Genomic DNA, 13,674 nt, shown 5'->3' with positions numbered 1-13,674 from the left:
ATATTTAGAGCAGCAGCAGTGCATTGATGTTGATATGAAAACAGCCATTTTTTTTAAAAATATATACATTGAAGTGAATTCAAGATATGTACTACATGTGAGAAATGTTGGGAAAATAATTAGAATTATTTGAAGGAAAGCGTATTTTTGATAAACATTCCCCAAAGCTCTGGCTCCCAGTTTTGAAATCATGCCGTTGAAACGGTAATAGTTAGTGATCAATTATATGTATATAGCCATTAGAGATGCTTGAAACATCACTTTAGTAGGTGATGTGATATCACATCAGTGATATAACAATCATCATCATTCATTACTCCAATCGTACATGTGATGTAATAACCACTTACATGATGTAATATCATTAAATTCACATGTTACACTCGGCAACCAATATCATCAAATATTACTTATCACTAGAGTGATATTTGGCCTATATTTTTCACATTCGTAGCCTAAAATGTATGGCACCGCCAAGTAGGAATAAACGAAGAATGAACCCTTTCATGAAAGAGAACAAATATAAGGAAAAACTTTGTCATATGCTTTTATAAGATATTTTCACATACAAAGAACAAGCAATCATGATTCTCGCGAACGAGCATTACTTATCACTTAGAATTATATGCATTTTATGCTATTTTGTTATTGCAGGGGATCCCCAGACTAAAAAGTTATCTTCTCTACCATTGCCTATTCTATGTTGTTGAGTGATGTTGTCATGTTTGGGTGAAGTCAGTGATGAAATCATAGGCATGGGTGTGAAGTGAAAGTAGCACAAGAGTTCTGCGAATTGCATTGGAAAAATATTAAGGTTGCGCACGTGATATTATGTGCCCCCCTATTGCATTTCGGAGGCTATAGAGCGGCCTATAAAGCCGTTATAAATTTTAAAGGGGACGCAACAACCATTGTTTGGTGTGTAAAGAGGTCAGACTACGGAAACTAAGATATTCAGAATAACAACAGTAGGAAAGATTATTTTTGAGGAAAGGGGCTGATTTAGTTGAATTATAAACGATCCACTCCTCGACATCGGTGACCTGGTGAGGGAAACGAATGACGATGCTAGAAATTGGACATCACGCCACACCTGTATCCTACCAGAATATCTAGAACTAAAAGAATATCAATCATAATAACAAATAATCAGCCAGTCGTCAGTTGCGCTGACATTGTGAAATCTATCTACGTCCAACAAGCGGGTGTGGAAAAAAGTGGGGGGGATTCAGGTCCCGGAGTTTCGCTCCACGGTCTTGGATCCATAAAAATATTCATCAGAAGGAACCGTTTTTCGTTTCCTCATTGCTGTGGAATATAATATATGATGGGATGTTTATTCTTCGCGTGCCAGAGGAGGCAACATTGATTGGGTTTTTTAGACGACCTGGCGCTAGTTGTACACCCGGGGACGTGGAATTTTATGGAAGTCAAACAATTCATGCCTGGACTTGGGCGACGAAAAAACGGGGGCGAACCTTATCAACACTGACAGGATAAAAAAATCCAGGATGGTATTTACGAGATTGTTTCGAAATCGATCATTAGATACATGGGGGTAATGATCAACGTCAAGTTAAGCTTCAAAGGGCACTTCAACAGTGTCCGAGAAAAGGCTAGTTCATCTCCAGTAAGAATGATGTCTAATATCGGAGGACTAAAATGCAGTCGCTGGAAGGTTATTACAGGAGTGGTGGAATCCATCATCCTATGCGCGGCTCATATCCAAGAGGAAGCACTGGACAACGTGATAAACTAAAGGAGGGTGTACACCGGTCAACCATGCTAGGAGTGCTCAAGGCGTATAGGACAGTATCTGGGGAGGCAGTGTGTGTTATCCAGGAATCACTCTTGAATGTGTCTTCTAGCGAATGAGGCGCATTACCTCTACCCGAAAAGGAAGGCGAACTCAGCCACGGTGACTGCGGACTTCCGAAAAACCACTGCCAAGGAGATGGCAACAACGCAGGGATAAATTTGGATATGGCCGCTGGACCCATACACTAATCCCTTGTATTGAGAAATAGGTCAAGCGAAAACACTGAGAATTAAGTTACCATTTTACCACCTGTGCAGGGCACATTAGTAACCGGAAGTATTTGTATCAAAAATTCATCGGGTACAAAATCATAAGTCGCCAGGAGCCGATGGAATTACAGCCGAATTGGTTAAATATGGAGGCGACCAGTTACACCAAGTGGTTCATCAACTTGTGCTCAAGGTATGGGACAGCGAATCAATGCCTGACGATTGGCAACGGGGCATAATCTGTCTCATACATAAAAAGGGAGATATCACACAGTGCAGCAATTATAGAGGTATCACGTTGCTGAGTACCATCTATAAGATATTCTCCACTATCTTGCTAGGCCGGATAGCCCCATACGCCCAGAACATCATTGGCCCATACCAAAGAGGCTTCACTCCAGGCAAATCAGCAACAGATCAGATTTTCTCTCTGCGGCAAGCGATGGAAAAACTGTTGGAATATGGACAACAGTTGCACCATCTGTTCATCGACTTTAAAGCCGCCTATGATAGCATAGCCAGGGTAAAACTGTACACGGCCATGCGAGAATTCGGTATCCCGACGAAATTAATAAGACTGACTAGGCTGACCCTGACCAATGTGCGAGGCCAGATAAAAGCAGCAGGATCACTCTCAAGACCATTCGACATCAACAACGGTCTACGACAAGGGGATGCGCTATCATGCGTCCTCTTTAACCTGGCCCTCGAGAAAGTGATCCGTGATGCTGAGGTGAATGCAAGAGGTACGATCCTCTTCAAGTCCACCCAACTACTGGCTTATGCTGACGATATCGACATCATGGGAAGAACCACCCGAGACGTACAAACTGCTTTCATCCAGATCGAGCAGGCGGCGCGAGATCTTGGGCTGCACATCAATGAAGGCAAGACCAAATATATGGTGGCAACGTCAGCACCGAAGACGAATCAACCAACAACATCAAACCGCACTGGTCAAACACAAACACGAAGAAGAATAAGGATAGGAGAATACAACTTTGAGACCGTTGACAATTTCTCCTATCTAGGGTCGAAAATCACAACCGATAACAACTACGATGATGAAATCCGCGCACGGTTGTTGTCAGCCAACAGAGCCTATTTCAGCTTACAAAGACTGTTCCGCTCGAAACGTCTCACCATAGGGTCAAAGCTCTTACTGTACAAGACTATGATCTTGCCAGTCCTCATGTATTCCTCGAAAACTTGGGTTCTTAGCAAGAGAAATTGCGAACTCTTGGCCGCGTTCGAGAGAAGAATCCTCCGAAGAATTTTTGGCCCCCTACATGAGGATAGACGATTCCGTAGCCTACACAATGACGAAATCTATGAGCGATACCATGACCGTCCGGTTGTGGATAAAATCCGGCTCAATAGGTTACGGTGGGCGGGTCACTTAATCCGTATGGATGAAGATGATCCCACCCGGAAAGTCTATAAGGGCAATATCTATGGTAGGAAAAGAAGACGAGGCAGACCCTGCCTAAGATGGAGCGATGGCGTGGGCCAGGACGCCAGACAGCTTTTAGGGATATCGAATTAGTGGACCTCGGCGCAAAACCGGGATGTCTGGAGTTCCTTATTAAGGCAGGCCTAGACCGGATACCGGTTGTTGCGCCGTTGATGATGATGAAGTATTTGTATCGCTTCGGTTTGGATGAATTCCCCGACTGTGCTGAATGCGTCGCTACGCCCCAGGACCCGGAGCATGTTACGCTCCGTCGTCCGAAATTCTCTAATGAAAGAGGGAGGTTGAATGATGGACTCTACAATCTCGTGAAGTAGGTGCTGAAGTCTAAAGCGAATTGGAGCGCGGCAAACGTAACAATAATCACTATGTAATAGAAGCCTCAATAACTGTATCGGGTCGCGGGATGGTCGAGAAATTTGACCGTTTTATTGTAAACTAGAGCCCTTCACGCGAAGTAATAATTCAAGGTGGTCGCGCGTTATTATGGACGAGGAAGTGGGGGTGGAATCAGAAGCTTCTTTTCAAGATTTCTATCTTTCTTTACATCTTCCTTTTCTGCTGGAAAAAAACTAACTAAACTAGTAACAACTCAATGCCGCCATCACCCAGAATCTAGTGCGTCCTACTAGGGATGGAATGATCAATTTTCAGGTATGAGAATTTTTCAATGTCGCGCGACGTTTATCTGAAATTTCTGAAAGATTAAGGTAGGTAGGTTGACTGAGAAGGTCAACAGTTGCAAAAACTCTCTCTACTCTGACAAAATTGAATTTCCTGAGCAACACTAAGAATAGAATAATGTCAAGGCAGCAAGATGTCATACTAAAATCTTTCGTTTGGAAATTTGTTTAATTTCGATTCCTAAAAAGATGCAAATGACACTACTAGCAATTTTCGAACGAAATAGGTATTTAAGGATTGTATCTTTCTTGAAATTTGCAAAGGAATGACCTCAAATGTCACTTGCCTTCAGTTAAATTCCAGGTTAAAGCCAGTTTAATTGCTCGGGCACGTTTTCCTATCTCCATGGTATCCACTTCCGTGGCTGAAATTGCTGCTAAAATAATCTAATCCGAACATGATACTGGAATGTGAGAATGCTTCATAGACATTGAAGTTCTTTTGGATTAGATGTAAATATTATATTTTAAGTCTTCCTCGTCCCGAAAGACCTACTACTGCATATGTCTGCATGTAACCTAAAAGTGGAAATGCTGGAGAATAGGACAAAGTGAAATTTGAGTTCTGTATCCTCTTAAAGAAACTTTTCGGCTTTTACTAAAGCGATTCAAGGATGTTGCTTGTGTTTTTCACCTTGATATTATGTAGAATGGAAGAATGAACGGCGGAACATACGAAAAAAAAGATACATATGTGGGTGCCTGAAAATGATTTTCGTTTAGAAAAATGATGGTTTGAGAAAATTGCTTTCAAAAAAATTTACTTTTAAGCATATCATTAGCCGGCCGGGGGTAATTTCGATCAAAATTACCCCAAGCTCAGTGGAAAAGAAGGAGGAAGTAGAAAAGAACCACATCCAAGTACCTCAGAGACTAGGTAGGAGAAAATTATAGCTTAGTTTAGCTTTTTATAATTTTTCTATTTTTAATTGGATTTGGAGGACAATGCCTGGAATTTCGGTCAAAGTAGTTAGTGTTAAGACGAATTGCCTATGAAGCTTTAATATCTTATGCGTCGTGCCGATATAAAATCTACAGAAAATGTTATTCAAAGTGAAGTTCTACTAGTTTACCTTCTCAATCTGCGCTGAGAAGCAGAAGATTGCGGTGATGGTGACCTAGCTTCTGCTGCATTGATGGGGATTACTATAGGATTCCTTTAAATTTTCAATGGAGTAGTACAAAGTGGTAAAATCTAATAGGTTTCATTGGCGCTAGATTCATTTAAATGATATACTTGAAGGATGAAAGGTTTTTTGTATTGCGTTTTACAGGTCAGAGTCTCCGGCTTGCCAATATACTCATCATCCCCAAGTAAAGTAATAACAATTTATTATTAAATTTTGGAAATTTATTGAAAGTATTCCTTAAGTTCATCCTAGGAATACATCGTAGTAACATGGGGCATAATATAAAGCACGGTAATAGAAAGTTTGGTGCAAATCCTACCGTTACTCACAAATTTATTGTAGGTTAAAGGTTCTACGTTCGGAAGTTAGGTTTGCACCATGTGAGTTCGCTATCCACTAGAAGCAGATCAAATTGAGACAAACTTGCTCCCACTTCTTTGGTCCATGGACCCCCTTTTTGAGGCTAACACCCAAAGTTCCAAAGCAAGGGCAACTTATCACACGCTATCTAGAGCCATTAGACGTTTTTTGCTCCCTTATATTAATCCGGGAACACGTCATTAGTGCGAATTATGTTCATTCGAAAAGCTGGCAGTGACTTTTGCCTTAGTTGGTCGAAGCCGAATAACTTTTTGCTTGGAAGTGAAGATCCTTCAAAAAGTGTGAGGAAGCTTCTCGGCGGCGGATTCAAGGCTTCCTCAATGATTGATTTTCTGGAATGTGCTTACGTTCTTCGACAACGGAATCGACGGTTCGCAGAATGTTTGTTTTCTACAACTGGAATGAGAATTCCAGCGATACAAGCGAGACAAACGCAAGACGAACACAGGCACCCATCACGACTGCGATTCGAACCCAGAGCAGCGAGATTAAGACACTGACGCTTTACTTCCTCGACCATCGCGCCGTCGACGCTCTGACAACACTTCGTTCATATATGTGCTGAGGAAACATGGTTTTGGTAACTGCAAGGATAAAGTGGGATGGTTTGGTGGTTTCTGCAGCTTCACCGTCTCGTCATTGGCCGAGTAGATTTAGGAGGTGTTTACAACATTTGGTCCCAAAGGCTTGTCATAAGATGATGGAAGCGGATGGACCCACATAAAAGGTGACGATCGAATCTATTGATCGCTGCAGCTGATAGAGTGACACGCTCGAGTTTCGCAGTGATTCCAGAAGTATATATTGCATCACGCAAAAACTTGCATGTGGTCTGGAAGGAATACTTCACCACGTTTTTTAATTATATCACATCAGAGGAAGCTTGCCTCTTATACGACTATGGGTTGCTACTTCACATAGAAAAGAAATCAATTCGGTCATCAATGTATTTCACTGGAGTAACGCTATTTGATGACCTCAGAGCAGAGTTATCCAACGTTGCATACAAGTCGGATGTTATTTAACATTATTTCAGCACAAGTGCGGAGCGCAGCAAACCTACCTACTGTCAGGTAAATCGCGATAAGATCCCAATTACAAATTTGGTTTTCGAATAGGGCTACCGGATATAAAGTTCCAGCCTATGACAATACCCCGGTCAAAGCTCAGTTAGTGGCAGTGACGGCTGTAAAAAATTGTTTCGTTTCAACATTTACGGCGTGCTTGACAAACCAAAAATCGCAGAGATAGCGCAATAACTGTACGATATAGTGGAGAAGGAAATTTCAATGAGCGGTTACACATAGTTTACGAGAGGTTTTCTAAAGATGATATTGTTACCATGATGGGTGATCTTAATGCTAAGGTGGGCTCTGGCAACACCAAGTTCTAACATGGGATGGACCCACAGAGCCTTGGCGACCGTAACGATAATGGTGCTGCCTCCAGCTCAATATCGACCTCTTGAATGATCCGGCTGTCAACAGTGGCAAAGCTATCTGAGTGATTGTATGGCAAATACCCTGTGTAACTCACCCGATAATTTTGATGAGCATTGGGTCGCCATAAAAAGGGGATTTTTTTCGCGCTTGTCAAGGAAGCAGAATTTGCTGCAGATCACAGTGACTTCAGAACCGTATACTGCAGCACCAAAAAACTTTTGCACGTGATGGCAAATCTTTCGATACTCCTACGAATGCGTGGTTGAAGAGGTTCAAGGAACACTTCACTACTGTTCTTAACCGTATGATATCAGATGAAGGTGAAATGACTAGTCACCATAGCAGGAACAGTCCACATCTGTTTCTCCAATTAGATGAGAAATCATTTTGGTCATCAATGTAGTTAAATAGAGTAAAGTCGCTGGACTTGACGGTCTCGCATCAGAACTATCCGTTGTTGCTCCTACAGTTCCTGCGGGAAATTCGAAACCTTTTCTAATGAGTGGAAGAAGGGGATGATCGTTAAAATTCCAAAGAAGGGAATCTGTTTTGAGTGCGATACGTCATGGCTTATTGGCGTGCTCTCTGAAGTTCTAAAGGTAATAGCTGCTATAATCCTGGAATGCATTAACGAATGCCTCGAATGTTTGATCAACAGAGCGCAGGCTGATTTCCGGTCTGGACCCTCCTGCATGACCGCATCAAGACTCTGGTCTACCCACTCTTCATTGATTTCGAGAAAGCTTTCGACAATGTCAACCGGTGGTGTATCTGAAACGCTTCACGACAGAAGAGCATTCTGGAGAAACTATAAATGTGATATATGATGGCATAAGAGTCACGTGCGACACCGAAGGAAAATATCATAGGAATTTAAAGTCCAAAATGGAGTCCGACATCTGTCATCAAGCACCTCGACTACGCTGATGACATCTGTTTGCTCTTCCACCGAGTCATGGACCTTGGCCTTTGGGAAGAGAGAAGATATTTGAATTGAAGATAAACTCTACTAAAACTAATCGCTTCTCAACGAACTGGTAACCATAAACGATAACGTGGAGGAGTAAGCTACAACCTAACGTATTGTTTCAGACATTGCGGAGGATGTGAAGGATGCTGCTTTTGGTTGGCCAAGATTTGCCGTGCTTAGAGCCGAGGTGGCACCGGGACACTCTTATCACCTGAGTCAGAATGCTAGTTCCAGAAGCAACTAGTAGTGCGGTGGAAAAATTCATGAAGGTGACCCACAATATGCTGAGGAAGGAGGAGTTTGTACCACGAGATAATTCCATATGGGCTGATGATTTAGATAGTGAAAGTCTGAGATAATTGTTTCACAGGAGCAAATGGTAGGCTTTGAATTTTTCAAACTAGCAACGACTACAAAAAAATATATAGACAGACAGTAAACCGGTGAGTCCAAATTCCAAATCCAAAAATTTCTGCTCAAAAGGTCACATCCGGTTTTTGGATCAGAAGTAGATCAGTTGTATTCTATATTCTTCACACCGGCAAAACTTTTTTGCAGATTCTGGACTGGATCTTTATTTTCAGGCTGCTTTCAGCTCTTTACAAGATAAAAAGTGCCTTAGCGGGTGCTTTGCCTTGCCTAGGCTTTCATACAACAAGTCGGGACACCGGAAACTAGACGCTTCAGGTATGAAAGGTTCTGTGTATTTCTTTTATAAAGAGATTTGAGTATGCATTTGTCCCATTAGCATGTAGCACGTAAAATATATATGTGAAAGCATATATTATGTGAAAATAGCCACTTTCAAGTGATATTGACATTCATAGTCTTGAATTTGCAGAGGAGCGACAGCTTTGACCTAGTATAACTTTGTTAGTAATAGTGAGATTTTCACCAAATTTGGTAAGATCATGCTCTATACTATAGCCTACATTGCTGCAAAATTTTGTGATTCTGAGATGAACTTAAGGGAGGTTTTCCTGTCAATTACTAAAATTTATAGTAATATACTATCATTAACTTTATTTGAACAGGTATCGGTATGGAGGGTATTTCGGAGCCTAGGCACCATATAGTAGCAGCCCCCTGATTTTTTTCAGATTTTTCGGTTTGGCAGTTCCTGAGAATGGGTTCGTTAAAAAAATGACTACTTTCAACCCCCCGCACTCCCTACCTTGTCAACGAAATTCAAAACTAAGACCGGCTTCGAAAAGTACTAACCGAGACTTTATTTAACTATATTTGATGAAAAAAAAATTTCCACCCCCCTTTTGCATGTATGAGGACCCCCCCCCCCCCCCCTTAAATTCGTCGTAAAGGGATGTAACTCACTATATGCATGAGCGTTCACAGTTCCCACCTTTCTACCAAATTTGGTCTCAATCGCTATAACCGTCTCCGAGAAAAATGCGTGTGACGGACAGATAGCCAGACAGACAGACAGTAAACCGATTTTGATAAGGTTTTGTGTTTACACAAAACCTTAAAAACGGAATTTGTGAATTAGCTAAAAATATCGATAAAGTTGGTCCATATATTTTTAGATTGTTTTCTATTCTGGGAAGAAAACTTCAATAATAGAAATAAGTGAGAAACTTGTTTGCTGGATGGATCTTATGGAATGGAGTCACCACCTCTCTATAAATAAGATACATATAGATACCATTATTGCATTTTATTTTCGAAAGCTGCGCTACATCATTGCAGGCCACGCAAATCACTAATTAATTGACGTGATTATTTTGAATCTTTGTCGTCACTTCCATTGTCACTATCTTCAGACTCTGCTTGATCCTCCTTTTCTGGTGTCTCATCTTCACTTTCTTCTGAGATAACACTTTCCTCATTGTCCTGTTCTCCACCGGTATCTAAGTCCAGACAAACTTTACGACATTCGCCAATATCAGAAAAGCGGTTATCATTTCCACGACAACCGCCATATAAAAAGAAATCACAATCTTGAATTTCAGGATTGTAGAAAAATTGGGGCTGACTTGCTCGACACGGTCCAACTTCTTTCTTCTGATAACAAATGTCTGGAAAATTAATCTATCTTTTTGAAAAGTATTTTGGATCAGTGGTCACTGTTCTCACCTTTGTTAGCAGCCGAAACGAAGGCAGTCCCCAAACCAACTACCAAACCCAAAAGCAACAAATATTTCATTTCCACCAATTAATCGATTATTTTTCCGGACTTTCTGCAAGGAAGAACGATTTCTTTCTGCTGCAGAGACTATGGACGTATCTGCGTTCGATTGCGAACCGTAAATGAATTTGCATTTCCATATTTTCCCACTAAATGCTAATAAATTTCTTTTGAAAGTATAATAGGAAGGTTAAAATTCCAGATATTACTATTTATCGGTAAAAAAACAATTGTTCAAATAATGCCCACATATTTAGACTTGTATGTGGGTGTTGTTTCGCTACTGCAAATATTCCAGAATATCAGAATTTTGTATATGCAATGAAAATGAAATATTCCATATTTATTGGGTAGTTTCCGTTTAATGACTACATGTATGATATTGAAAATTACTTGTAGATATTGTTGAACGATGGAATTATATCAGATTAATTCGGTTAGTGCTGATGGATTTACGTACCCACAAACAGTTTCTAGCGAAAACATTCATACACTGGTATGAATGTACAGTAAGTGAGTTTTCATAATATAATATGAAATTAATATTCAAATTACTTTTTTAGAAAAGAGCTGTTAGCGTATATGGGGTCGACTAATAGGCGGCTGCCAATTGCCACACTTCCGATTCCTTTGTAAATTTTTTCATGAATGTTAGGTAACTCTCTGTCATGTCGGTAAGTTTCATGCTCATTACGGTTTCCCGTTTCCATGTCAAGGATGCAGAATTTTTCCTTAGTGATTGCTCCTCCAGATAAAGGCTCGCTGAAACAGTGCTTTCATGTCGAGTGACACCATTCTTTCATCCGAAGACGTAAACCAAACATTCTCTATTTTGGTGATGAGGTTTTCCCTTTTTCTAGTCGATCTTCCAGAGTCTACGCTCATGAAACTTTCCAGAATAATAATAATAAAGAGTTACCTGACATTTAGGGATCCCAAAGATAATAGCTGAAATAATTCTGCACCATCTTGAACATTGATCTACAAAGGCACGCTTGTTTCCGCCCTCCATACTCCTGCAGTGACTACATTAGCACCCTGCGGATAATTTTGGAGCAGTGCACGGAGTTCAGATCTTCGTTTTACTTGTTGTGCATTGATTTCAAGAAGGCTTTCGACAGCTTGAATAGAACGATTATCAGGAGTGTGAATTACTAGCTATTGTTAGAGCGACATATGGTGGCGCAAAGATTTTGAAAGAGAGGCAAGTAGAGTCGGACTGAAGATAAACACCACTAAATCAAAGCTTCTCAGTCTGGCGGGTCATCGCAATCTTAATAGTTAAATTTTTTACGATATTATCATTTTATAGCCCAAAAACAACGGTTTTTTTTAGCGAAAAATCAAAAAATTTTGCAAAAGATGCATATATTCTTAGCTTGCATTGTAATTTAACTAATCTGGTTCAAATCAGCCTGTTAACCAAAATTTTCGTCACCCAAAATATTAAAATAAAATATGTAATATAACTGTACCCCCTTGGCGATTACCTACTTTGTTATAGTGAGGGTATGAAGTATGGCTCAGTAAGGAAGATTCTCCATGGAACAAGAGGTGACATCTGAAGCCAAGAGGTAATCAAAACCCAAACTAAGGTGTGACTACCATGCGAGGGATGAATGGCCGTGAACTGGGAACTTTGGGTACCAGGCGACCCTCAATTTCATCTAACTTTGTCTCAGCAAAAAGGGGCCCTGCCGAGATTCACTTTCTCTCCCCGATAAAACTGGGACCATGACAGTCAAATATAAAATAACTAAAAAACAAAAAAAAAATTTAAGAAACTAAAATTAAATCTCGATTAATCTCTGGGCAAACCGCATTTGGGTAAACGGGATTCGGGCAAACTGCCTCCGGATAAACCGCCTCCAACATCACATCCCATAGGCTGCACCGAGGTTGAGAGGAAAGAAGAATCCGGGGCACCTGCGGCTTATGCCAAACCAAATTTCGCTTTGAATTAGTAGTCGAATATCGTAAAATATTAAGGCTAAACTTGGCGAACAGAAACACGAACGGGGGGCTCAGGCAGTACTGTTCCTCTCTCAACGATGTGTGGGAGCGTGCGCGACCAATTCTGAAAAGGGTTCCCGAGCTGTCATCGCTTTAAAAATGTTTCTTCTGGCTTGTTTTAGAACAACTTGCCGTCAAGCTGAAATCTGGCATGCAAATGTAAAATGAGCATTTGACTCGTTCCATACATAAAATACAAGTCTGCAGGTCCGGGTGGCATCATTCCTGCGCTAATAACAGACTTAATGGATACCTTGGGTCTACATATTTGGAGTATGTACTGTGCATGCTAAGCACACGCTTATATTCCAATTAACTAGTGTGATGTGAAGATGATATTTATTCTCAAGCGACGGGCGCAAAAGGCTTCCGTCCTTCTTACTAAAAGGACTACTTACTAAAAGGACTAGTAGACCGGTTCATACGAAATACACACATCCCTAAGTGGCCACTTCAGTATAGGCAATACGCCAGGAAGGCAAATCCACGGAGGCATCACGTCATGAGCTCACGGCAAAAATTGAAAAACCGATATCCGAAAAAGAATACGCCTTAAACGCATTCATGGACATCGAAGCCGCCTTGAGTTATGCTTCATTCACGGGAATGTGTGACACTGCAAGATAACATGGAATTGATCCACATTCACATGCTGGGGTCTAAAAAAATTCATATATTATGGCCAGGAGTCCACTGAGGTAGAATGTCTTAGGGGTTACTCTTCGATACAATTGGGGCGTGAAAAGGCGGCTAATCATACGGTCATGCATCCTTCTGGAAATTAATTGACAAACAGCTGGTATTTCTGATGCCGGCCGATCGTACGGTTTCCAGATTCGTCTTTGAAAAGACATACTCTGTCATAATCACCAAAAGAGAACAATGGTAGATAAATTGCCATGAGTTGCTTTGATTACAGACTTAATAATCTTCACCGACCATGGAAGGCGATCAGGCGCAGGGGTGTTCTCGGGTAATCCGATAATGGAACTGGCCCGACCTCTCGGAAAATGAAGACTATATTTCAGGGGGAGATATATGCTTTTTCATTGGCAGCAAAAGAATGTTTGTGAAAAAAATGGAGAGGTCGCACCATTAGAATCTGTTCTGACAGCAGCATTATCAGTGCTAAACAGCATCAGCATATCAAGCCAATTTGTGTGGAGTGGTCTTCAGGTATTGCTGAAGCTTGGCCGACTGAACGAAATAATTTCGATATGGGTGCCGGGGCATTCAAACATCCCTGGTAATGAGAAGGCTGACAGACTGGATCGCCAAGGGTTTGGATCTACAATTGTGGGGCCAGCTTTTTGCATCCGGCCATCCACTGTCAAGTCTACTTTGAAGGGTGAAATTGCAATGATTCGCGTGAATCCTTGCGGAGTGGGGAAATTTGAACTCTTGCTGACA

General features: G+C 41.1%; 2 protein-coding genes across 5 annotated transcripts in view; both read right to left on the bottom strand.

The window, feature by feature from the left end:
* The window catches only part of LOC119646766 (diuretic hormone receptor), a 159,791-nt gene that overhangs the window by 25,020 nt on the left and 121,097 nt on the right, over positions 1-13,674 (bottom strand). The gene's annotated exons all lie outside the window — the stretch shown is intronic.
* On the bottom strand, positions 9,766-10,384 carry LOC119646767 (PI-stichotoxin-Hcr2e-like). Its single transcript, XM_038047350.1, has 2 exons — positions 10,200-10,384; positions 9,766-10,141 (listed from the first exon to the last, which is right to left on the bottom strand). Exons 1-2 carry the CDS (start codon positions 10,267-10,269, stop codon positions 9,843-9,845), a joined length of 369 nt encoding a protein of 122 aa, XP_037903278.1. The 5' UTR covers positions 10,270-10,384; the 3' UTR covers positions 9,766-9,842.

Source organism: Hermetia illucens, chromosome 1 (assembly GCF_905115235.1).
Source record: "Hermetia illucens chromosome 1, iHerIll2.2.curated.20191125, whole genome shotgun sequence".
Taxonomy (NCBI): domain Eukaryota; kingdom Metazoa; phylum Arthropoda; class Insecta; order Diptera; family Stratiomyidae; genus Hermetia; species Hermetia illucens.
The sequence above is the reverse complement of the archived record's forward strand: the minus strand, read 5'-3'. Positions and strand labels throughout refer to the sequence as shown.

What these genes read in the sequence shown, in the direction of transcription:
- LOC119646767 (XM_038047350.1), bottom strand. Translation starts at nt 10,269, where the DNA reads ATGAAATATTTGTTGCTTTTGGGTTTGGTAGTTGGTTTGGGGACTGCC. An exon ending in CGTTTCGGCTGCTAACAAAG is followed by an intron (nt 10,142 to 10,199) that starts GTGAGAACAGTG and finishes TTAATTTTCCAG; the next exon opens with ACATTTGTTATCAGAAGAAA.